A 23,108-nucleotide genomic window follows, 5' to 3' on the forward strand; every position below is an offset into this window, starting at 1 on the left:
GCCTAATGCGTTTTGTGGTTGCCCATGTTATCAAAAGCAATTGATAAAGTGGGCAACCACAAAATGCGTCAAACTGACCATGGTTCATATATTCTACTGTTTTGTATGTTTTTTTAATGGATTAAATAAATGCTAAATGTTATCCGCATTGGAAGCAGAAGTAGTAGCTAGACTATTTTCTTGAAAATGAAAATATGAGCACTGTGGATGTCCCTGGGCACGGTTTCCTTCCTGCCTATTTGGTAAGTTGATTCCATGTTTCTTTACATGTGACTTGTCTGCCCATGTTACATTAATGCATCAAACTGCAGAAAAACGGCCTAGTTTTATTGCTCTGTTTATGCACACGGTCACTGCCATGTTATCATTACTCCTCTGCGTCCTTCTCATCCATTTTAAAATAATAATTAACAAAATGTATTTTCTATTGTTATGTTTTCAGTTCCATACAGATAGCCTCAGTTATATTTTCTTCTAGGTACATGATTGTCTGCACCAATATATAAGGAAGAGGCCTGCCCCTGTTGTACCAAAGGCTCGTGCTTTAAGCAGTGAGGTTGGTTAAAGAAATGTCTTCAGTATTGTCTGTTGTTGCCATCATATAGTTTGATTCTGCAATAGGGTTCGTTACTTAAATCCCTATTTCCCACTCATCTGGCAAGCAAATAGACATTAGCAGAGGGAACAGATAGAGAGGAGTAACACAAGCCTGGAATGTGTTAATAGTTTATAACCCTTTAACAACTATGTTGTGTCCTGTAATTGTAGATTGGTACATCTTTTCTTTATGTCCGTGGCATCACTAGAGCATTGAGTATTGGGGATGCAACTTTGGGATCTTTGGCCTAATGCCCCGGATCTCTTGACAAAAGTCAGTTTCAAAAGCAGTTTGTTATTCAACTGCAATTACAGTGCAACACTATGGTGGGGCAGGGAGCTGTCAACTTCTTGCTTTACTGTTCCCTCTCTTTGCTTACAGAACACTTTAGAATTACATATTTAAGGGCAATGTAATGACGAGACAGCATATTTAAACTTCTATTCTGAAAGTTATATCACTTAGTTGTCTTCAATATATGGTGTACTTAGTGTGTGTGTGTGTGTGTGTGTGTGAGACATATGGCTTGGGGATTGTACTCCGTATCTTCTTTGATATTGGCAATCTTCCTGTATGAGAGAAATGATGTAAAGTTCTGATAGACAACTCACAAATGTTATTTCCTGACAGGTTGTAGACGTGTTGCGTGAGTCCCCTTCTTCAGCTGACTCTCGTGAATTAAGGCGTCTTCTGCGAGGCCCCCATATCAAGGCAAGTAATTCCTTTTTTTTTTCCGTTTAGGTATGGGTACATTTTTATAACATTAAAAAATTAAAAATATTCCAGTTGTTTTTGACAACTAGTATTATAATTCAGCAGTTACTCCTACTAGTTTCTGGGTTAATATGTTAAGTAAGCTACATTTGCAATGACAACTCTGCCTTAGTGCGTGAGGTTGTTCTTTCCCCTACAGTCACAGAGTGGCTCTTACCCTCCTCCCCACTCCTATGTTTACTGATGTTATTGGCTAAGGTGGTATTTATCCTATTTTGTACACTTTATAATATCTAAAGTGTTTATTTCATCATTGTCATTTGTATATTTTTTCAGTAGAAGTTTACACTTAGAAGATTAAGATATACAGATTGCTGCTACTGGAATTTATTCTTATTTATTTGGTTTAATACATGTGTGCACTTTATGTATTTTGGGGGCATTATATCATCTTTGGAGGGGATATGGCTGTTTTATTGTTATTGTCTGTATGGAGAGGGTGTGGTAGGTTTATAGGTTTGTGTGATTTTTTTTATAATTCTTTATTTTCAGTTTTCAAGTATAGCATAAAACCATCCCTGCGCAGAGGGAAATATAACAAATACGAAATCAGGAACAATCCTTATCAGTAGGCAGGGTAGCCAAAACCTCAAAGGGGGTTACGGGAATAAGGTCACGTTGCAAGTGCCATTGGCATAACAGAGAGAGAACAGCATACAGGGAAGTGAGGGGGGCATGTGGGGGGGGGGGAGACATGAAGGGGGGGAAGGGATAGGTAGACAAGGGCAACACACAGCAGACACACCAACTACGGGCAATAACACACAAGACTCCAAGCAGGGGGGGAGGTTCCCAATAACCCAGTTACGGAGGGTTAAGCGTGCAGAAGGGCGCGGTATTCAGGATTTTCCTGAAAAGCCATCCAGTAGAACTAAGTTTTAGAATGACGCGCCATACGATGATCGAGGTATGCAGTAAGTTCCTTCATCCGTTAAATGTCCAGGACCTTCAAGATCCACTGAAATTCCAGATGCTTCCACTTGGCTGGGTCAGTTATGTTTTTTTTTTTTTGCAATATATTTTTATTCAACATTTTCAGAATAATACAAAAACATATCAGAAATATCACGATCCCCATCTGGGAAAAATAATGGACCGCGATCCAACATACAATACAACAGCTGTCTTAAAAATGACAAATATTGAGGTGCTGTAGTGAAGGGATGCAGGATTCCCTCTCTCCCCGAAGATTCAATAAGCTTTATCCTTACAGTCTAAATTGAATCAGGAAGTTGTAATGCCCCCAGCGTCCCTTTCAATGATTCCATAAGGTACCATGTGGTGTGTCTAAAAGGATATACTATGTCCGCTACCTCCCGGGGATTATAGTGGGTAAGAATGAACGGTGTCCATTTTTCAAAGAAGCGTGCCGTGCCAGAGTTGCAATGGCGTTCAGCATCCAATCTGTCCACCCCTAAAAAGAACTTCAGTTGAGTTATTAATAATTGCAGGTCCGGTACCCGGTCCTCCAACCACCGGAGAAACAAGCATCGGAGAGCAACCAGCAAGACCACATGTATTATTTTAGGGATCCTCTGGATCCCCGTCTGATCCTCCTCCGGAGGACGAAGCTGGTGAAATATAAGGGTCTGAATTTTAAAAGGAAGACTTACCCGCCAGTGGTCTCTGATGTAGGAGCAGACCGAACGCCAGTAGCCAGCCGAGTGAGCACAGTCCCAGATCCCGTGAAAAAGATTCGTCATAGGTGTAAGACATTTGGGGCAGTGTGTTATACGCTCAGGGAAACAAGGTGACGGTGGGATGTTAAAGCCGTACAAGGCTGCGTGGGAAACTTTAAAATAGGTCTCCCTCCAACGTTCATTTATAACTTGTTTACAGACCGCTTCCCATCCCGTAAGTATAGTCTCATGAATGTCTGGGTCCCCAGTCCATCTCTCCCACGTGGTAAACAGGCGTTTTGGGTCGAATTTCAAAAGTCTCCCCCGTAAAGCTAGGTATAGTTGGGAAATGGAAGTCTTCCTCGGACCATCCCCCACTATGTCATCAAAAGAATGGACAGGGGCTTCAACTGTCAGGTTCCTAAGTCGGGTCGAACAAAAGGAGTATAATTGATTTGCATAGATCAATTGAGTTTGGGGTAAAGAAAATTTAGTTACCATCTCTGCAGGTGAAAGCCATGACCTTCGATCCTCGTCCCATAAATCTCTAGCCCTCAAAACCCCCTCCCTTTCCCAAAGAGCAAGCCAGGCAGATGAAGTCCCTTGAGAAAATTCAGGGTGTCCTCTGAGTGGCATTCGCTTGGACAACAAGTGCGGTAGGCCAAAAGTCTTACGGAGCTCCTTCCATGTAATAATGGTATCCCTAAGGACCTGCGAGCTCTTGACCTGCGGGGGTAACTTAGCGTAGGAAGTATGTAGTAGGGCTGTCAATGACCACGGTGCCGCCAGCTCTCGCTCAATCAATAGGTTAGAGAAGTATGATGAATCATGCAACCAATCCATCACATTGCGAAACAAGCACACCAAGTTGTAACCCCTCACATTGGGAAGGTAGACCCCCCCCTCAATCCTACACAGCATCAACTTTTTAAGCGCAATTCTGGGTCTCTTCCCATGCCATATGAATTTAGTGAATGCTGCGTTGAGTGTCCTGACATCTACGTGCTTCAGCAATATTGGGAGTGTCTGCAAAGGGTAAAGTAGCCTTGGAAAACTTATCATCTTCACCAGATGACAACGTCCCATAAAGGACAGCGGAAGGTCTTTCCACCGTGCTAACTCGTCCCCTATCTTCTTAATCACCGGGGTAAAATTCAACGCATATAGTGTATCTGCGGTTCTCCCTATCCTAATCCCCAGGTAGAGAATGGAAGAAGTGCTATAAGTGATCCCTAAATCCCCGGCCATACGCCCCCAGTGAGGCGGGCCCTTCCCCAAAGGAAGGAGCACACTTTTGGATGCGTTCACTTTATAGCCCATGAAACCTTCCACCCCGGCTAGAAAAGACAATACCTTGGGAACATCCCGCCCTGGGTCATCCAAGAACAGTAGCACATCATCTGCAAACAGGGATATTTTGAGTTCTCTGGAACCCACCGCTATGCCTTTGTACGTATCCGAAGCGAGCAGAAAGCGCGCCAAGGGTTCGATTGCTAAATCAAACAAAAGGGGCGATAAAGGACATCCCTGTCGTGTCCCTCTATGCAGTTGGATATATGGAGACAAAAAGCCCGGGGTATACACCCTGGCTGCCAGGCCAGAATAGAGGTTTTCCAGGAAACCACTGAACCTCCCTGTGATACCAAAGCGTTCTAGAACCAAATGCAACCAATCCCACCGGACATTATCGAACGCTTTTTCCGCATCTACAGCGAGCAGTACAGGGTGGGGCATAGCCGCAGGCCTTCTGCCTACACTATCCATGACTGCTAGAACCTTCCTTATGTTCGTGACAGCTGAACGCGTTTTTACAAAGCCCACTTGATGATCCCCTATCAACTCGGGCAACAGTTTCGCTAACCGGTCCGCTAATATTTTGGTAAGTAATTTAACATCCTGATTAATAAGTGATATTGGACGATAGGAGCCAGGATCTAGCGGATCCTTGCCCGGCTTGGGGAGAACCTTAATGAAGGCTAGTTTTGCTCCCGCCGACAAGTTTCCACCAGACAGGACACCATTAAAATAAGCCGTCAGGGCAGGAGTGACTTGATCAACAAGGGGTTTATAAAATTCCCCCGGATAACCGTCCGGTCCCGGGGCCTTCCCATTGGCTAGAGATCTGATAGCCCCCCTAACCTCTTCTACTGTGATGGCTATGTTCAGCTCTCGTCGTTGGTCCTCAGACAGCTTTGGGAGACTCACTTTGTCCAAAAAGTCCCGGCCCTCAGTACCTGCGTCAGGTGGAGCGGAATACAAGTCTGTATAGTAAGCACCCAATAAAGCACTTACAGCCTTCGGATCTCTACTAATGTGGCCCTGGGTGTCTTTCAGAGCAAGCACATGCGTAGATGAATGTGGGCCCTTCGCCAGTCTAGCCAGCAAGCGACCTGCCTTGTTTCCTTGTTTAAACATCTGGAGATCGTAATGTGAGCGATAAACCCGCTCCCTCCTATCTAACCATAGTTCATAGTCGGCACGTGCTGTCTGCCACTCCAGTTTATTGGGGGGGGTCGAGGAGGACACAAACTTGGAGTACGCTGCGGCTAAGCGAGAACTGGCGGCCGCATGGCCCTCTTGCGACTTACGTTTTAACGTGGAATGATAGGCCATTATTTTACCTCTCAGGACTACCTTGGCTGTCTCCCAGAAAAGGGCAGGGTCCCCTTCATGTAGGGCATTGTCAGTTTGAAATTCCAGCCACCACCCCCGAAGAAGATCTTGAAAAGACTCATCCTTCGCTAAATAAGAAGGGAAGCGCCACAAAAAGTCGGTCCCCCTCGGGTGTGATTGCCGAAACTCCAACACTACAGGGGAGTGGTCAGAAATGATCAGGTCAGAGATGTCCGTTACAGTCACCCTAGGGCAAAGGGAAGGACTTATCATGAGGTAATCAATTCGGGACCAGGAATTGTGTGTGTGGGAGTAGTGCGTGTACTCACGACCGTCGGGATGAAAATGTCTCCAGGCATCCACCAAGCCTGTACTGGATAGGAACGGTTGCAGGACCCTGTCACTCTGTCGGATGGCCACTGGCGTTGATGTCGCCCCTCTCCTGTCCACCAGAGGATCCACCACCGAGTTCAGGTCACCTCCAACCACTACCTGTAGACCTGCTGAACTAGTTAACTCATCTGTTAGGGAACGAAAGAAAGAGGCGTTATCTCCATTCGGTGCATATACATTATAAATAGCATAAGATTGCTCGCCATGTACTAAGGAAATATGGGAAAGACGTCCCTCATCATCATGTGTATGGGAGATCAAATGGTGTTGGAATGCCTTGTGTATCAGAATCAATACACCCTCCTTTCGGTCCACCGCCGGGGAACCATACACACTACCCACCCACAACTTCCTCATTCTAGGGAAATCGGTTGCGGTCAGATGTGTCTCCTGCAAAAGAACCACATCCGGCCTCAAGCGCTTGAGATATCGAAGAATGGACATTCTCTTCTGAGGTGATCTTAGACCCTTCACATTCCACGAAACAATTCTACACATCGTGAATACAGTGAGGAAGGGTAGCAGTAATGCACAGGGAGACGTAGGGACATAACACAAAAACCCACCCAAGGGAAACTCCCAGAACTATGGGCAGACAGGGGAAGAGCAGGGACCGCCAGCGCAAGTTATCGAAGTACCTCAGCACATGACAAGAGCTCGCAGAAGGGGAGCACCACAGTAATCCTAAACCCTTCAACTTAGAGTGTGCCCCTGCTTGCGCAGCTCGTAAGAAAAAAACATTGAAATTATATAAAAAAAAACATGAAAAAACCATATCTGTAACTCCAACAGTGAGGGAAGCCCTGTGTGGAAAGATGGCAACCCTCTGACTGGATGTGGACCTCACTTTTTTCAGACATGAGAGGAGACAGGAACACCCCTAGCACATCTCGCAGTTCCGCCTCGGCTGCTGACGGAGTCTGGTAGGAGCGAACAGATCCATCCGGCATGTGCACTTTTAATGTGGCTGGGTATTGCAGTTGAAAGCGGCGTTTGGCATTGTATAAGGCAGTGCAAACATTGCTGAAAGCTTTCCTTCTCTTCGCTACATCAGCCGAAAAATCTTCAAATATCAGCAACTTCTTGTTACGGAATGTCAGAGGTGTTGTGCGCTTTCGAAACGCCCTCAGGATGCTAACCTTGTCGTTGTAGTCGAGCAGTTTAAATATGACTTGGCGCGGACGGCTATCTGCACCCGCCTTGGAAGCAACATTACGGTCAGGCAATTTGCCTATACGGTGTGCCCTTTCCACCCTGCATTTGTGTGGCAGACCCAGCGCTTTAGGTAGATCACTCTCGCAAAAGTCTTGAAGGTCCGCAGGAAGGAGAGACTCAGTAACGCCTACCAAACGCAGATTGCTGCGCCGTGAACGGTTCTCTAAATCTTCCAGCTTTCCGCTAACATAGCATAAATCCGTGTCCATTTGGCGCAATTTGGTAGCCAGGCTGCTGTTCTCATCCTCAAGCGCAACAATTCTATGCTCCATCTCGCCAATGCGGCCCTCCTGAGCGCCCAAGTCCGTGCGTATCTGCGTTAGGGTGTCACGTATGGTATTTTCTAAAGTTTTCTGTATCGTGGGGGTGATGAGAGAAACTAGCGCTGCGGCCAGTGCCTGTAAATCAGGGTGGGCCGGTGAACCCCCCACAGAGGGTCCTGTGGTCGTGGCATCTGAGAGCTGGACCCCCAGACCAGGGGATTCTGCAAGTTGAGAGAACAGGAGTTGGCTACCAGTCACTTCCATTGCAGCAGGAATAGAGGCGCCGTTTGTGGTCCCGTGCTGAGGGGTAGGGGGGCGGGGGGGTCCAGAGGGCGCAGAAGATACGTGTGATCCAGAGACTGCCGGGCCCTGAGGTCCCTTGTGAACAAATTTATCCATGACCTGGCTGTTATGTCCGGTATGTCTTCACTCCCTAGAGTCAGTGTGGGAATGTCTTGTTGTAATAGCAGCTCAGCAGGGAACAGGGAAGAATAGTCAGTGGTGGCTCAGAGGGGCCAAGATGGTGCTGAGTGGCGCTGTGCAGGTACTCAGCTGAGTACACCCGATGAGGGCCCCCTTTCCCCATACCGGAGCTTGTCCTGACTGCGTGCGCCCGCTATTGTGCTCACCGGGTTCTCCGCAGTCTTCCTTAGGCCGCCCAGCTGTAATCCCGGTCCCCTCTCCGGCACCCGCTATTGCAGTCAGCTACCGGAACTCCTATATCGCTGCGCTGCCCGGTGTATCACGGGGAGCGAGATCTTCGCTGCTGGCTGAACTCCGTAGCCCCCACGGGAGTGCAGGTTCGAGCAGGGACCTCGAGCGGGGCAAAGTCGCCCGGTACTGTGCCGTTCTGGGGTGTGGGGTATAGGAGCTCCGTCCCTCCGCTCCTCACATGGCCGCGCCGGAACCGGAAGTCCTCGGTCAGTTATGTTTTTAGGTGGTTTTAATCTGTCTATATAGTCCTTTGTTTATGTATTGTTCTATTCAATACAATTTGCACTTGTTTGTACTATCTATAATTTTGGTGTGCCGGTGTACATCTTTGCTTAGCCATGCCTTCTTTGTGAATACAGAATTTCAAGCTAGCTATAAAACTGTATTATGGTCTGGTGACACACACCATGTTAAGGTTGCAATTCTTTTATGGCAACTGGATTTGGTTTCAGGCACATCATGGAAAAATTCCCCTTAATGCAGCTAATATAAAAATAACCCATACTTACCTTCCTTTCCACCAGCACCTAGTCTCCAGACTTCTGTTCCTGCCTCCAATGTCATGCTGACCCTGCAGGAACTTCCAGCTCAGCCAATGATTGTGACCTGATCCATGTCAAAATAGGAAGCTACAGCATAGCAGCCAGAAGTAAACAATATTTTTTTTGTTTGTTTTCTGAATGGCAATGGTAGCATAGTTTTTACAGATGTTAGAATGTACTATTTGGCCTTACAAATGCAGTATCTACTCTGGTGTATGCAGTGGGCACAGGTGGGCGTAGTGACAGCCTCCAAGACTGATTGCGGTCATGATTTGCTCAAAAGCTCCACTCTTTTGCAGTCACCCCGGCCTCCAGCATATGGGCTCTACAGTTGCCTCCCTTTTGGGTCCAGAGATGGGCAGAAAGAGAACATTGCACAGTTCCAACAGGTTCCCAGTTTCTGCTTCTCCCCTGTGCTCCCCACCCCGCTGCTGAACCAGAGGATGGTGACCCTCTTCCAGCTGGCACTGGCTCTGCTTTTTGTTTTTTATTTTTTATAACATTAGTGAGAAGGCCATAGTGTCAGGTGGATGTGGGTAGAGTCTGGACATGGTTTATTTGTATAATTTTTATGCTGATCTTTAATTAATTTTCATGTTTCCTTACTTTGGGTTAACATTTATGGCTCTTTGGAACCAATAACCAATTTTCCATAGTTTTCAACATACAATGGACATCCGGGGAACAAATTAATATTGTATGTTGAGAGACCACTGTATTCATAGCTGTTATTACAGGAACAGTTGGGTGGGTCTTACCACAGCTGGACTTCTTGACATGTGTTGAGGGTCACTTAAAGTGTACCTGTCATCAACAAAAACTTTTTATATAATTCAGATAATACTAGAGATGAGCAAACTTCAGGTGCTCAGCTTTCAGGTGCTCCAGTGGGCTGGAAAAGATGGATACAGTCCTAGGAGACTCTCTTTTAGGACTGTATCCACCTTTTCCAGCCCACTGGAGCACCTGAAAGCTGAACTAATTTAAACAGGCTAAAGTCAGCAACTACCGAGCCGAGAAGTTCCTGACAAATCGAATTACTGTAAGTTTGCTCATCTCTAGATAATATCATAATATGTATATTTGTAATAGAATTATGGTAGGACAAGCAGGGATCTGTGCAGGCTCCTGGCTTGTCAATCATCCTAATGTATGAGCCAGGAGCATGTTATAGAGCCTCAGTGCACACTGTCCTGCTTTTTCTTAGTGTACAGAGCCCTGCTTGTCCTCAGTGCACAGAACCCTGCTTGTCCACCCTCACTTCCTGTATTTGGACTCCTCATAGAGACACACAGGCAATAACTGCAGGGACAAAAAAAACACAAATTTTTTTAACCAATGTATATTACAATTTTTGACAACCTTCCTTTTCCCCATATTTGCCAGTCCCCAAATTAGAGATCTCTGGTAAATTTAAATTATACAATAATGGTGTAAAACCACATTAAATTGTACTCAGTATTTTATTAAAGTGTACCTGTCATCAACAAAAACTTTTTATATAATGTAGATAATAAATTATACATACATCAAAGGGGTATTCCAGGCAAAAACTTTTTTTTATATATCAACTGGCTCCGGAAAGTTAAACAGATTTGTAAATTACTTCTATTAAAAAATCTTAATCCTTCCAATAGTTATTAGCTTCTGAAGTTGAGTTGCTGTTTTCTGTCTAACTGCTTTCTGATGACTCACGTCCCGGGAGCTGTGCAGTTCCTATGGGGATATTCTCCCATCATGCACAGCTCCAGGGACGTGACATCATCATTGAGCAGTTAGACAGAAAACTTCAGAAGCTAATAACTATTGGAAGGATTAAGATTTTTTAATAGAAGTAATTTACAAATCTGTTTAACTTTCCGGAGCCAGTTGATATATAAAAAAAGTTTTGGCCTGTAATACCCCTTTAAAGGTATTATCTACAGTATATAAAAAGTTTTTGTTGATGACAGGTACACTTTAATAAAATCCTGAGTACAATTTCATGTGGTTTTACACCATTATTGAATCATTTAAATTTACCAGAGATCTCAAATATGGGACTAGCAAATATGGCGAAAAGGGGGGTTGTCAAAAATTGTTCAGTTTGTAAACTAGAGGGATGTAAAACTTTAAGGGGTTATCCAGTAGTTACGAGCTCATTTCTTCTCAACACAGCATTGCTCCAGTCCAACGGTTGTGTGTGGTATTACAACTTAGCTCCATTCACTTAAATGGAACTTAGCTGCAAAACCACACACACAATATGCATGCAAGCATGTCCTGTAGTTTTTTTTAAATAAATCAGCTCTGTTTTTCTAATGCTGGAGAACTAATTTAACCATTTAACGACCACGGACTTAAATGTACGTCCTGGCTTGGCGGTACTTCGCGCACCAGAACGTACATTTACATCCTGTGTAAGACCGCAAGCATCGGAGCAGTGCTCGTGTCATACGCGGCAGGTTATGGCCGACATCTGCGATCTCGCGGATGTCCGCCATTAACCCCTCAGATGCCGTGATCAGTACAGATCACGGCATCTGCGGCAATGCACACGTTAAAATAGATGATCGGATCGCCCGCAGTGCTGCCGCAGCAATTCGATCCTCTGTAATGGCGGACGGAGGTCCCCTCGCCTGCCTCCGTCTGTCTCCCGGCGTCTCATGCTCTAGTCTGAGATCGAGCAGACCAGAGCAGGAGATAGCCGATGGTACTGATCGGTGCTATGTCCTATGCATAGACTGAACAGTATTAGCAATCAAATGATTGCTATAGATAGTCCCCTATGGGTACATAAAGTGTTAAAAAAAAAAGTTGAAGATTGTAAAAATAAAAAGTAAATCCCCTCCCCCAATAAAAATGAAAATTGTCCATTTTTCCCATTTTACCCCCAAAAAGCGCAAAAATTATTTTTTTAAACATATTTGGTATCTCCGCGTGAGTAAATGTCAAATCTATCAAAATATAATGTTAATGAGCCTGAATGGTGAACGGCATGAATGTAAAAAAAAAAAAAAAAAAAACTTCTGCTTTTTGGTCACATTTTATTCCCCCCAAAAATAATAAAAAATTATCAAAAAGTTTTATATATGCAAATGTAATATCAATAAAAAGTACATATGACGGCGCTAAAAATTAGCCCTCATATTGCCCTATATACGGAAAAATAAAAAATTATTTAAGCGGTACAAAAATATAAAAGTATCTAGCCATGGGTATCATTTTAATAGTATTGACCCATAGGGACCTATAACACTGCACACACTGATCTCCTATGCTGATCACTGGAGTGTATTAACACGCCTGTGATCAGTGTTATCGGCGCTTGACTGCTCCTGCCTGGATCTCAGGCACTGAGCAGTCATTCGTCGATCGGACACCGAGGAGGCAGGTAAGGGCCCTCCCGGTGTCCAGTCAGCTGTTCGGGACGCCGCAATTTCACCGCGGTGGTCCCGAACAGCCCGACTGACTAGCCGGGATACTTTCACTTTAGAAGCGGCGGTCAAAGCTTCTAAAGGGTTAATACTAGTGTTGCTCGCGAATATTCGCAATTCGAATATTATTCGCGAATATCGCATATTCGCGAATTCGCGAATTTTGCGAATATAGCGCTATATATTCGTAATTACGAATATTCGTTTTTTTTTTGTTTTTTTTTTCTTCACAGTACACATCACAGTGATCACCCCTCTCTGCTTCCAGCTTGTGTGGTGTAAAGAAGGCTGTAATACTACTGTGTGAGACTGACGTGCGAAAATTCGCATATGCGAAAATTAACATATGCTACTTTTCGCATATGCGAATTTTCACATATGTTAATTTTCGCATACGCGTATTTTCGCATACACGAAAATAAAACGAGAATATGCGAATATTCGCGAATATATGACGAATACTCGTCCGTATATTCGCGAATATTCGCGAATTCGAATATGGCCTATGCCGCTCAACACTAGTTAATACCGAACATTGCCGCGATCGGCGATGTGTGGTATTAGCCGCGGTCCCGGCCGTTGATGAGCGCCGGGACCGACGCGATGTGATGCGGGGTCGCAGCACGACCCCGCTTCATATAGCGGGAGCCAGCGCAGGACGTAAATATACGTCCTGCGTCGTTAAAGGGGTACTCCGGTGAAAAACTTTTTTTTTTTTTTAAATCAACTGGTGCCAGAAAGTTAAACAGATTTGTAAATTACATCTATTAAAAAAATCTTAATCCTTCCTGTACTTATTAGTTGCTGAATACTACAGTGGAAATTATTTTCCGTTTGAAACACAGAGCTGTCTGCTGACATCATGAGCACAGTGCTCTCTGCTGATATCTCTGTCCCTTTTAGGAACTGTCCTGAGTAAAAGGAAATCCCCATAGCAAACCTATGCTGTTCTGAACAGTTCATAAAATGGACAGAGATGTCAGCAGAGAGCACTGTGGTCATGATGTCAGCAGACAGCTCTGTGTTTCAAAAAGAAAAGAATTTCCACTGTAGTATTCAGCAGCTAATAAGTACAGGAAGGATTAAGATTTTTTAAAAGAAGTAATTTACAAATCTGTTTAACTTTCTGGCACCAGTTTATTTAAAAAAAAAAAAAAAAAAGTTTTTCACCGGAGTACACCTTTAACCCCTTAAGGACGCAGCCCTTTTTCACCTTAAAGGGGTTCTCCAACATAAGGTGATTTTAGTATGTACCTGGCAGACAGTAATGGACATGCTTAGGAAGGATCTGTGCTTGTCTTGGGGCTAAAGGACTATGCTGTGAGATTACCATAACACTGTGGCTGGCTTTTTGTGAACTTTTATTTCCTGTTTTCAGTTTTCTTGTTTGCCTACAAATCCCATGATTCCATTTTCCTCCTTCCCACACATCAGCCACCCCACCCATTGAAACATAAAGGAGCTGCAGACCTGTGGTTTTAAATCTGGGTGCCTCCAGCTGTTGCATTACTTGCAGATTGCTCTCTCCACCCATTGAAGAAGACAGGCTCCCTGTCATCAGCTGACTAGTGAGTCAGGTCTCGACCGCATTGCAAGCTGGGATATATCTGAGACATGAGTAATTTTGTAAAGCTGTTAAAAATAAATATTGGGGTGAAAATCACATAAGAATTGTGAGAAAACCATCACACACAGGTACAGACACTATATTATGAACTACACTAACTTTACAGCCCCTGTAGCATAATCAAATAAAAAAAATTCCTGGAATACCCCTTTAAGGACTGAGCCCTTTTTCGCAATTCTGACCACCGTCGCTTTACGAATTAATAACTCGACAACGCTTTTACCGAATATTCTGATTCTGAGATTGTTTTTTCATGACATATTCTACTTTATTTTGGTGGTAAATTTTCGGCGTTACTGCATCCTTTTTTGTTTAAAAATCCCCAAATTTCATGAAAATTTAGCATTTTTCTAACTTTGAAGCTCTCTACTAAATGGATATTCCCAATAAATTTTATTTTTATTCACAAATACAATATGTCCACTTTATGTTGGCATCATAAAATGGACATATTTTTGCTTCTTGAAAAAATTAGAAGGCTTCAATGTAGAGAAGCAATTTTCAAAAATTTCATGAAAATTGCTAAATCTGAAGGGACAGATAATACAGAACTACAACTCCCAGCATGCCCGGGCAGTCTAGGCATGCTGAGAGTTGTAGTTTGGCAACATCTGGAGGGCTACCGTTTGGGCACCACTGTAAAAGTGGTCTCACTTTCATTCCACCCCCCCAAACCCCCCCCCCCCCCCCACCACCGTCGCTTCCCGACCTGAGCCACGATCCAGCAGTCGTCAGTGACGATCCGGGGTCCCCAGGCATCTTCTTTGCAGGTACCCGGCCTCCATCTTCTCCCCACGTTCCCCTTGACATCCAGGGGTGGGCAGAACGGGGGTTGCCATGGCAGCCCACTGTCCTGCTCTGCCATTGTTCAGAATCAGTTCTGAGCAATGGCAGGGGATAGGAGGAGATCGCAGCACCGCAACCTCACTCCTAGCCCTCAGTTGATCAGGGCTGTCTCTGACAACTCCGATCATCCCTATTTTTTTCTGGGTGATCGGGTCACCAGAGACCCGATCAGCCCGGAATAGCAGAAAATCGCATGTCTGAATTGACATGCGATTTTCTGCGATCGCCGACATGGGGGGGGGTGTCTCAGGACCCCCCTGGGCAATGTGCCGGGGTGCCTGCTGAATGATTTCAGCAGGCATCCTGGTCCGGTCCCCAACCGGCTAGCGGCGGGGACCGGAATTCCCACAATTCCACAATTCCGGAATTCCCACAATTCCCATACGCCCCACGTCCTTAAGGACTCGGGATGCAGGGCGTATGCATACGCCCGGCATCCTAAAGAGGTTAAGGTCAAAATGGGCTTGGTCCTTAACCGGTTAAGGAAAGTATCTACTGTATTTGTTTTTCAATTTTAAAACCAGATACTGATAAATATAACTGTTTTCATCTGATTGTATTTTTAATTCTATTTTCTGTATAAAGATATTTCAAGAGTTTTCTTCCTCCCTGCTCCTTTCACTTTAATCCCTCCTGTAATGATAGAGAGGAAACTGCTGAAAGTTATATGTACAGAACAGGAAGTGTCATTCTATTATTTTGATATGTGGCCAAAATGAAAATTTTAAGATTTCTGGATTTTTCGTTTAATTTCGTTTAATTTCGATAAATTTAGTTAACCAAAGTTATATGAAGCAATGACGTTATGTACTTTTACATTTTTAAAATGTACCTGTAATTTCAACAAACTTCTGAAATATCATAGTGACATAAAAAAAAACAGAGCATCCAAAGAACTATTATAAATATGCACGCGGCCATGGCTGGCAAACACAAAATTACAGCAGCAAGTGTTAAGATATATGTATATTATAAATTGAATTTGCAATACAGCTATTGAAAAAAAATGGAGCTTCTAAATGTACCATATGAGCAAATAGTGTGTACTATCTCATCATGGTAAGGGGACCTTATTGGGATGGACCCTACACTATAGATATGCCTTTCCAGGGGTAGCACTAAGCCCAGTAATAAGAAGGGAATAGCTGGAACCTACATGCCCAGAATTTGTAGGTTTTGTGCTTTCATTCTGTTTGGCTCAGTAGCATTTAAAAATATTTGTTGAAATGTTTAAAATAATTAACTGAATGAAATTTAAAAAAAATCTCAGTAGCCTATCTTACCCCTGATGTATACATATTAAAACTCAATACGAAAAGACAGGGGTTCCAGCTCCACCAAAAAATGTTGTTAAAAAATAGTAACTTTAATTCATATCATATTAAAAAAATTATGAAAGGAAAACACACAAAACAAAAAAAAGTGCTCTAGTGAGTTAAAAAACCACGTCCACCGACGCGTTTCGAACAATTATATTCTTAATCATGGCCATGATTAAGAACATAATTGTAGGAAACGCGTAAGTAGACGTGGGTTTTTAACTCACTAGAGCACTTTTTTGTTGTGTGTATTTTTCTTTCATCATTTTTTAAAATATGATATGAATTAAAGTTACTATTTTTAAACAACATTTTTTGGTGGAGCTGGAACCCCTGTCTTTTCGTATTGGATTGTATCAACCAAGGAAATGGCTTGGCTTTGGTTTCCGGTGCTCCCTGCAAATGGACATCTTCTTCCTGTGCATTCTGACAAATGGTGAGCTGAAAGTACAAACTTTTTTCTTTTTCTAATACATAATAAAACTGTATAACTTCTCAGGCGCTGCTATCTGCCCATGATATTGTGGCACAGAAAGATTTTGAGCCCATTCTTCCTCCACTACCAGAAAACATCCCTGAGAATGAGGAAGCGATGAGGATTGTGTGCCTGGTGAAAAACAAGCAGCCTCTGGTAAGAGAATATAATGGGGCCATCTGATGCAGTTAATTTACATGTTGTAAAGGACTTTATGTAGAAACATGGCATGCTGCAATTCTCTTATTTGTTAATAGGTGTCATGAAGTCTAAAATGCATTTGCATGTAGTAAAGTACAACCATCTTGGTTTGCAGCTGCAATAAAGTGATCTTAGCCTCCATATGTGTAGAAGAAAGTAGGTGCACTCCTTTGTTCAAAGCTCATTGGGAGATATGGTTGTTGCCTGAATGCTATACACCCCTTCTGTCTCTGTTATGACTCTTCCAATAAATTTGGAATAATATAGGAAGGATTATAACATTTGGTTGAGTGAATACTCTGAATTGAGTTGTATCCACTTTCTGTTGGAGCAGTGTCAGACCTACCTCCTTACACCTGTGTATTAAGTTTAGCAATGGCATCTTACACTTATGATATATTGAAACATATTGAATGAGCAGTATATAATTAGTATAACAAGCTTCAGAATGACATTGACAAAGAAAAATAAGCATTTTTTTTATGTGTTCTATATTCTTTGAAGGGCAATCCATCTGTATAAAATTCTCACTGTTTTAATACTTAAAAAATGTTATTATTTTTTTTGCATTAAACATTTTTATTAACACAATTTTTTCAGTACTACAAATATTCGGAACCCCAACAGGGAGATGGGCTAGATGGGCTCCATTATAAGTCTGGATGGAGATCCCAGTGAGATGAGAAGTGAAGTGCACAACCATGCTCTTCCTACCGCTTATTCTATTGATATGTGAGGGTCTCAGACTCTCAGCACTGAGATCCAACACAATCAAAACTTTTGATATGTGAATGACATGTCAAAAGTTTTTTTCAAATGACAAGGAAAATTTCATGAAGTGCAGTTATAAGTAGCTATATACTAAACTACCCAGAAAAGAAATCCACTATGTTAGGGTCATGGCAGGTGGTAGATCCTCTGGGTCTGTGTGGATGATGACGTGAGCCGTGCCAGGGAGCGGAGTCTAAGGTGCTGTTGGTTTTCACCAGAGCCCGCCGCAAAGCTGGATGGTCTTGCTGCGGAAGGCAGCACCCAGGTCACTACCCCTGGCACGACTCGTCCACACAGGTTACTGGGATGGAGTGTGGTACAGGAGGATAAGACAAGACGTGGTCAGGATAGATGTAGGTCAGGGCAGGCGGCACAGGTGCAGGGTCAAGGATCAGGTATGTGGACATCAGGAACACAGTATGCTTTCTCTAGGGTACAAGGCAACAAAGATCTGGCAGGGAACAAAGGGAGGAGCAGATACTTAAAGACAGGAAGCAGGTGTAGACACTTAATTATTTGAGTACTTGGCCCTTTAAATGTAAGAGCACCAGCGCACGCACGCCCTAGGAAGTGGAGGCACGTGCGCTGGGGCTGCGAGGACAGGAAAACCAGGGAGGTGAGTGACAGCCTGGGATTCGCATTCGGGCGCATCCCGCGATGCAAATCCCAGCCCCGCCGGCAGCGGGGACATGACAAGAGAGTGCTCACGGCCAGTGTGTCTTGCCAGAGCGCAGATGTTACAGTACACCCCCACCCCCCTTTGGTCTCCCCCTCTTCTTTGGAACTCAGAAAGTTCCCCACTACATGAGACCAAGGGGTTTCTGGAATGGGCAAAGGCTGTAATGGACTTGCAGGCTTCTGTCGTGGAGTCTTCCATCTTCTAACGTGACCAACTGGCAAAGAAGAATGTCCCCAATTCAAGACTTTACATCTGAATTTAACAGGCACAGAAGGTATCACAGGATGAACATTATGCCTTGGGGTGGAGTCCAATCCTGCGATATCGGAGGATCTGGAAAAAGCGTCAGCTCTGAAGCTTTTATGAGCAGGCCTAAGAGGAGGCATGACACAGTGATCTTGGCAATATTGTCCCCAACAAGTGATTTTACCAGATTTCCAGTCCAGTTGTCGAGAATGATGTTGAAGCCAAGGAAGACCAAGAAGAAGCTCTGAAGTACAATGTGGTAGCACAAAAAACTAAATTTTTTCCTTATGCAAATTCCCCACTTGTATGACGAGGGGTTCAGTGCGGAATTGCACCTTACAGTTCAGATTTTGTCCATTAACAGAAGAAATGTAGAAGTGCTTGGTAAGACGCTTCACTCGAAGACGGTGTTTATGGACCTGGGAGGCACCAATGAAGTTGCCAGCGGAACCGGAGTCCAAAAAAGCAGAAGCGATGAAAGAAGTCTTGGCAGAGGTAAACACTTGAACTGGGGTGGTCAAGCGAGGAGAGGTAATATTCACATCAAGGGATGCCACTGCAACTTATCCAAAAGAAGAGCGTTCTCCCGGATGCGGAGGACATACAGAACAGTCTTTGAGAAAGTGCTTTGGACTGGCACAATATAGGCACAAATTCTCGTTGCGTCGACGGTATCTTTCCTGCTGCATTAAGTGAAAACGGTCCACTTCCCTAGCCTCTTCAGCAGGAGGCAAAGAAGACAATAGAGGTGGATGTTGGAACACGGGTGCCAGACGAGGTTATCGTAGTGTTCAAGCAGGTTCTTTTTCCAAAGGAAGTTCTTCCTGCCTCTCGGCAAAATGCACATCAATTCGAGTGGCTAAATGGATAAGTTCGTTCAGGTGAGTCGGAGAATCACATGCAGCGGGAGCATCCATGATTCTAGAGAAAAGTCCTTTTTTTTTCCAACTGTAAGTTTTTATTAAAGAGTTTTTCATAGACATAAATTCAAAAACAAAGAAAACAAGTGAGTAATATCATAGGGGCCAGAGCCCAATAGTTTCAGGAGAATGCAACAAAATCACAGGGACCAGAGCCCAATAACAATAATCAAAGCAGAAAGTAGAAAACAAGCAAAAAGTAGGGCCTAGACAGGCTGATTAAAGGGGAACTCAGGTGGAAAAAAAGCTTTTTCAAATCAACTGGTGCAAGAAAGTTAAACAGGTTTGTAGATCACTTTTATTTAAAAATCTTAACCCTTCTAGTACTTATCAGCTTCTATATACTACAGATATACTACAGAGAAATTTGTGAAGTTCTTTCCAGTCTGACAACAGTACTCTCTACTGACACCTCTGTCCTTGTCAGGAACTGTCCAGTAGGAGAGGTTTTCTATGGGGATATGATTCTAATCTGGACAGTTCTGACACGGACAGAGGTGTCAGCAGAGAGCACCGTTGTCAGACTGGAAAGAAATTCACACATTTCTCTGTTTTAAACAGCAGCTAATAAGTACTGGAAGGATTAAGATTTTTTAATAGAAGTCATTTACAAATCTGTTTAACTTTCAGGCACCAGTTGATTTGAAAACATTTGTTTTCTACTTCTTTCCACCGGAGTTCCCCTTTAAGACACTGACAAATTGGAGATGGCCTCCAATACAAAACTATGAGGCTTCCATAACCGCAACAGCTAAAAATAAGTGGCTTGCATAAGTGGGCTACCACGCACCACCAAACACTGACAACACAATAAGATCCACAAACAAGGTGGTGGAGGGGAAGAGGAGGGGGTGAAGGAAGGACAAAAACAGCACACAAAGACAAACACAGAATAGCCACAAAAGGGGGAAAGAGAGAAGAGAGAGAAAGAAAGGGAAGGGAGAAGGGAAAGAAAAATAAGAAAGAGGAAGATTCAAGGTGGTTGCCTATCAGTAAAACTATCCCAGGTTTCCCAGACCGAAAGGAATAAGGGGATGGAATCGTTGAGAGAGGCAGTTAGGAATTCCAAGGAACGAATCTCTCGGATACGTGCTAACAATTCTGACTCAGGGGAGGGGGGAGTCTTCTTCCAATATTTGGCAACAAGGGTTTTGACGGCTAAAACAATATGTTGGAAGAGCTTAAAGGGCTTCTTAGATAAGGAGGGGTGAGAAAGATGGAGAAGATAAATAAGGGGGTCTAAAGGGGCCAATACACTTAATACTTCATACAGCAGTCTCTGCACCCTTTTCCAGTAGTCCTTTAAGCATGACCAAAATATATGGAATACTGTGCCCAGTCCAACCCCGCAGCTCCAACCCTGAAGGGGAATATCAGGGTTAAGCCTACTCAATAATTCTGGAGTGTGATACCAGCCCATAATCAGTTTATACTGGGTTTCCTAGTAGGCCGTGCAGATCGAAGCCTTAGGGGCCTTCTCCCAGATAGCCCGCCACTGTGGAAGGGCAATAGTGGTGTACAGAGCTTCCTCCCTGCGACACATGTTTAGATGCGTCAGCGGGGCTCCCCCCAAGAGGTTGGAGAAGCAAGGAATAAATGTCAGAGAGAAGTCCCCTCGTCTGAGGCCAATCACAGCACAATCTTTCAAATCCAGTAGGTAAGGAGACTACTGTAGACCCATGCATGGATGACATAAAATGTCGCAGCTGCAAGTAGTGAAAGCGCTCAGACGAGGGGAGGTTCCAACGAGTCATCAGTTGTTCAAAGGGCAGGAGAGAACGTGAGAGAGGGTCAACTACATCAGACCAGCAGAAAAGGCCCCTAGAACCCCACTTCCGCACCATAGCAGAAGACATACCAGAGGGATAATCAGGATGATTAAGGAAAGAACACATAGGGGAAGAACACAGTCGGAATTTCACAGAGCAATACCCCCAAACATATTTAGAGAACACCATAGGGCCCAATAGAGGGGAAGAAGAGACAGTATAAGCCGGGGTAGACCAGAGAAGGGTGTTGGGATGCACGGGGGCTAGCCAGAGCTTTTCCAGCTCCATCCAGCGGCTATACGCAGTATGAGGACCACGCTGCAAGATGACGCAAGTGGGCGGCGTATTCATATTTAGTCATGTCCGGAACTGCCAGACCCCCCAGGCCCTACTAGCCATCATCATGGACATAGGGAGGCGATGCCTCTTCCTATCCCAGATAAAACTAAAGATGGCCGACTGAAAAGAACAGAGGGCAGACAGAGGCACACGGGTCGGCAATGTTTCGAAAAAGTAGAGGAGTTTCGGAAGAATTGTCATTTTCACCGCCGCAATAAAAAAAAAGAGATGTACTGCGAGCGTCACTTCTCCAGGAGGGCTCGAAGTTCCCGAAAAAACAGGAGATAGTTGGAAGAGAAGAGAGAAGAGTAGTATGTACTCCCAAGTCTTAAGAGCAGAAGAGGACATTTAAAGGAATAGTTGGAGTGCAAGAGAGTTGAAAGAGATATAGGAAGATTAAGAGGAAGTGCTTCCGATTTAGAGAGATTCAACTTATAGCCCGAAACGACACCATAGTCCTGAAGAGCCCTATACAGATTAGGAAGAGAAAGGAGAGGACGGGAGAGGGTGAGGAGAACATCATGGCGGCCAAAGGCTCAATGCAGAGGGCAAAGATCAAGGGAGACAGCGTACAACTATGGTGAGTACCATTCAGCAGCAGGAAGGTTGGAGAGGGAGCATGAGGAAGTTTAAGTGATTCATTAGGGGAAGAGTAGAGACCCCACAGTGCAGTTAGAAAATTGCCCGTAAAAACCAAATTTCTGAAGGGTGGCAAAAAGAAATAGCCATCCCAGTCTATCAAACACCTTTTCGGCATCCAAGCTAAGGAGTAGCGCCTGCTCGGACCTCCGATTGGCCAAGTCAACGAGATCTATTACCCTCCTGGTGTTGTCACCGCCCTGGCGGCAAGGGATAAACCCAACCTGATCCTTATAGATAAGAGATGGGAGGAAGGAACAGAGTCTAACTGCCAACACCTTAGAAAACAATTTCAGATCTGAGTTAAGAAGGGCAATAGGCCAAAAACTGGAGCAATCATGCGGATCCTTACCGGGCTTAGGTATCAAGGTAATCAGGGAGTGCAAAACAGCCTGCGGGATCACCTCCCATGAAAGAATTAAACAGAGGGACACTCTTAGGTAAAAGAATAGAGGAAAAGGTCTTATAATATAAGTACGTGAAGACATCAGGGCCCGGGGAGCAACCAGCAGGCAGGGATTTGAGAACCTCTAAGAGCCCCACCCCAGTGATAGGTGCGTTGAGAGTTTCCCGATCGGCCCCCGACAAGGTAGGCAGGCTGCATCTGGAAAGATAAGAGTCGAGGACTGCCGCTCGCTCGCTTCCGGGTCAAACGGAAGCTGAGAAGGAAGGGAGTAAAGATTTGTTTAGTAGTCAAAAAAACGTCGAGAAATATCAGCAGAATGATAATGGTGGACACCAGAAGAGTCTTTCAAAGCAGAGGGGGATTGAGCCACCGCCCGGTCACGTAGGCGCCTGGCCAACATAGTGTGTGCTTTATCACCTTTTTCATAAAAACATTGCTTGGCAAACAACAATTGCCGCTCAACCCTATGAAAGGCCAGGTCGCCCAACTGTGCCCGAGCAGCCACCAAGCGCCGCAGAGTCGATAAAGAAGGAGCAGACAGCAAAAGAGCCTCCAGACAAGCAATCTCCTTGCGGAGTTCCTGGGAGCGAGCCAGAGCGTCACGCTTGAGTGGCGAATCCAAAGCAATACAGTGTCCCCGCACCACAGATTTATGAGCTTCCCAGAGAACAGCCTGAGAAGAGACCGTACCCTCGTTAGTGGCAAAATACTCAGTGAGACACCT

General features: G+C 44.3%; 1 protein-coding gene across 3 annotated transcripts in view; it reads left to right on the forward strand.

Annotated features, from left to right (window-relative positions):
- MPP4 (MAGUK p55 scaffold protein 4) overlaps nucleotides 1-23,108 on the forward strand; it is a 97,368-nt gene that overhangs the window by 17,511 nt on the left and 56,749 nt on the right. For all 3 annotated transcript variants that reach the window (XM_056535054.1, XM_056535055.1, XM_056535056.1), the window contains exons 5-7: nucleotides 479-556; nucleotides 1,229-1,309; nucleotides 16,439-16,570. In XM_056535054.1, coding sequence (XP_056391029.1) covers nucleotides 479-556; nucleotides 1,229-1,309; nucleotides 16,439-16,570 — 291 coding nt within the window. The remainder of the gene's footprint in view (nucleotides 1-478; nucleotides 557-1,228; nucleotides 1,310-16,438; nucleotides 16,571-23,108) is intronic.

Source organism: Hyla sarda, chromosome 8 (genome assembly GCF_029499605.1).
Source record: "Hyla sarda isolate aHylSar1 chromosome 8, aHylSar1.hap1, whole genome shotgun sequence".
NCBI lineage: Eukaryota > Metazoa > Chordata > Amphibia > Anura > Hylidae > Hyla > Hyla sarda.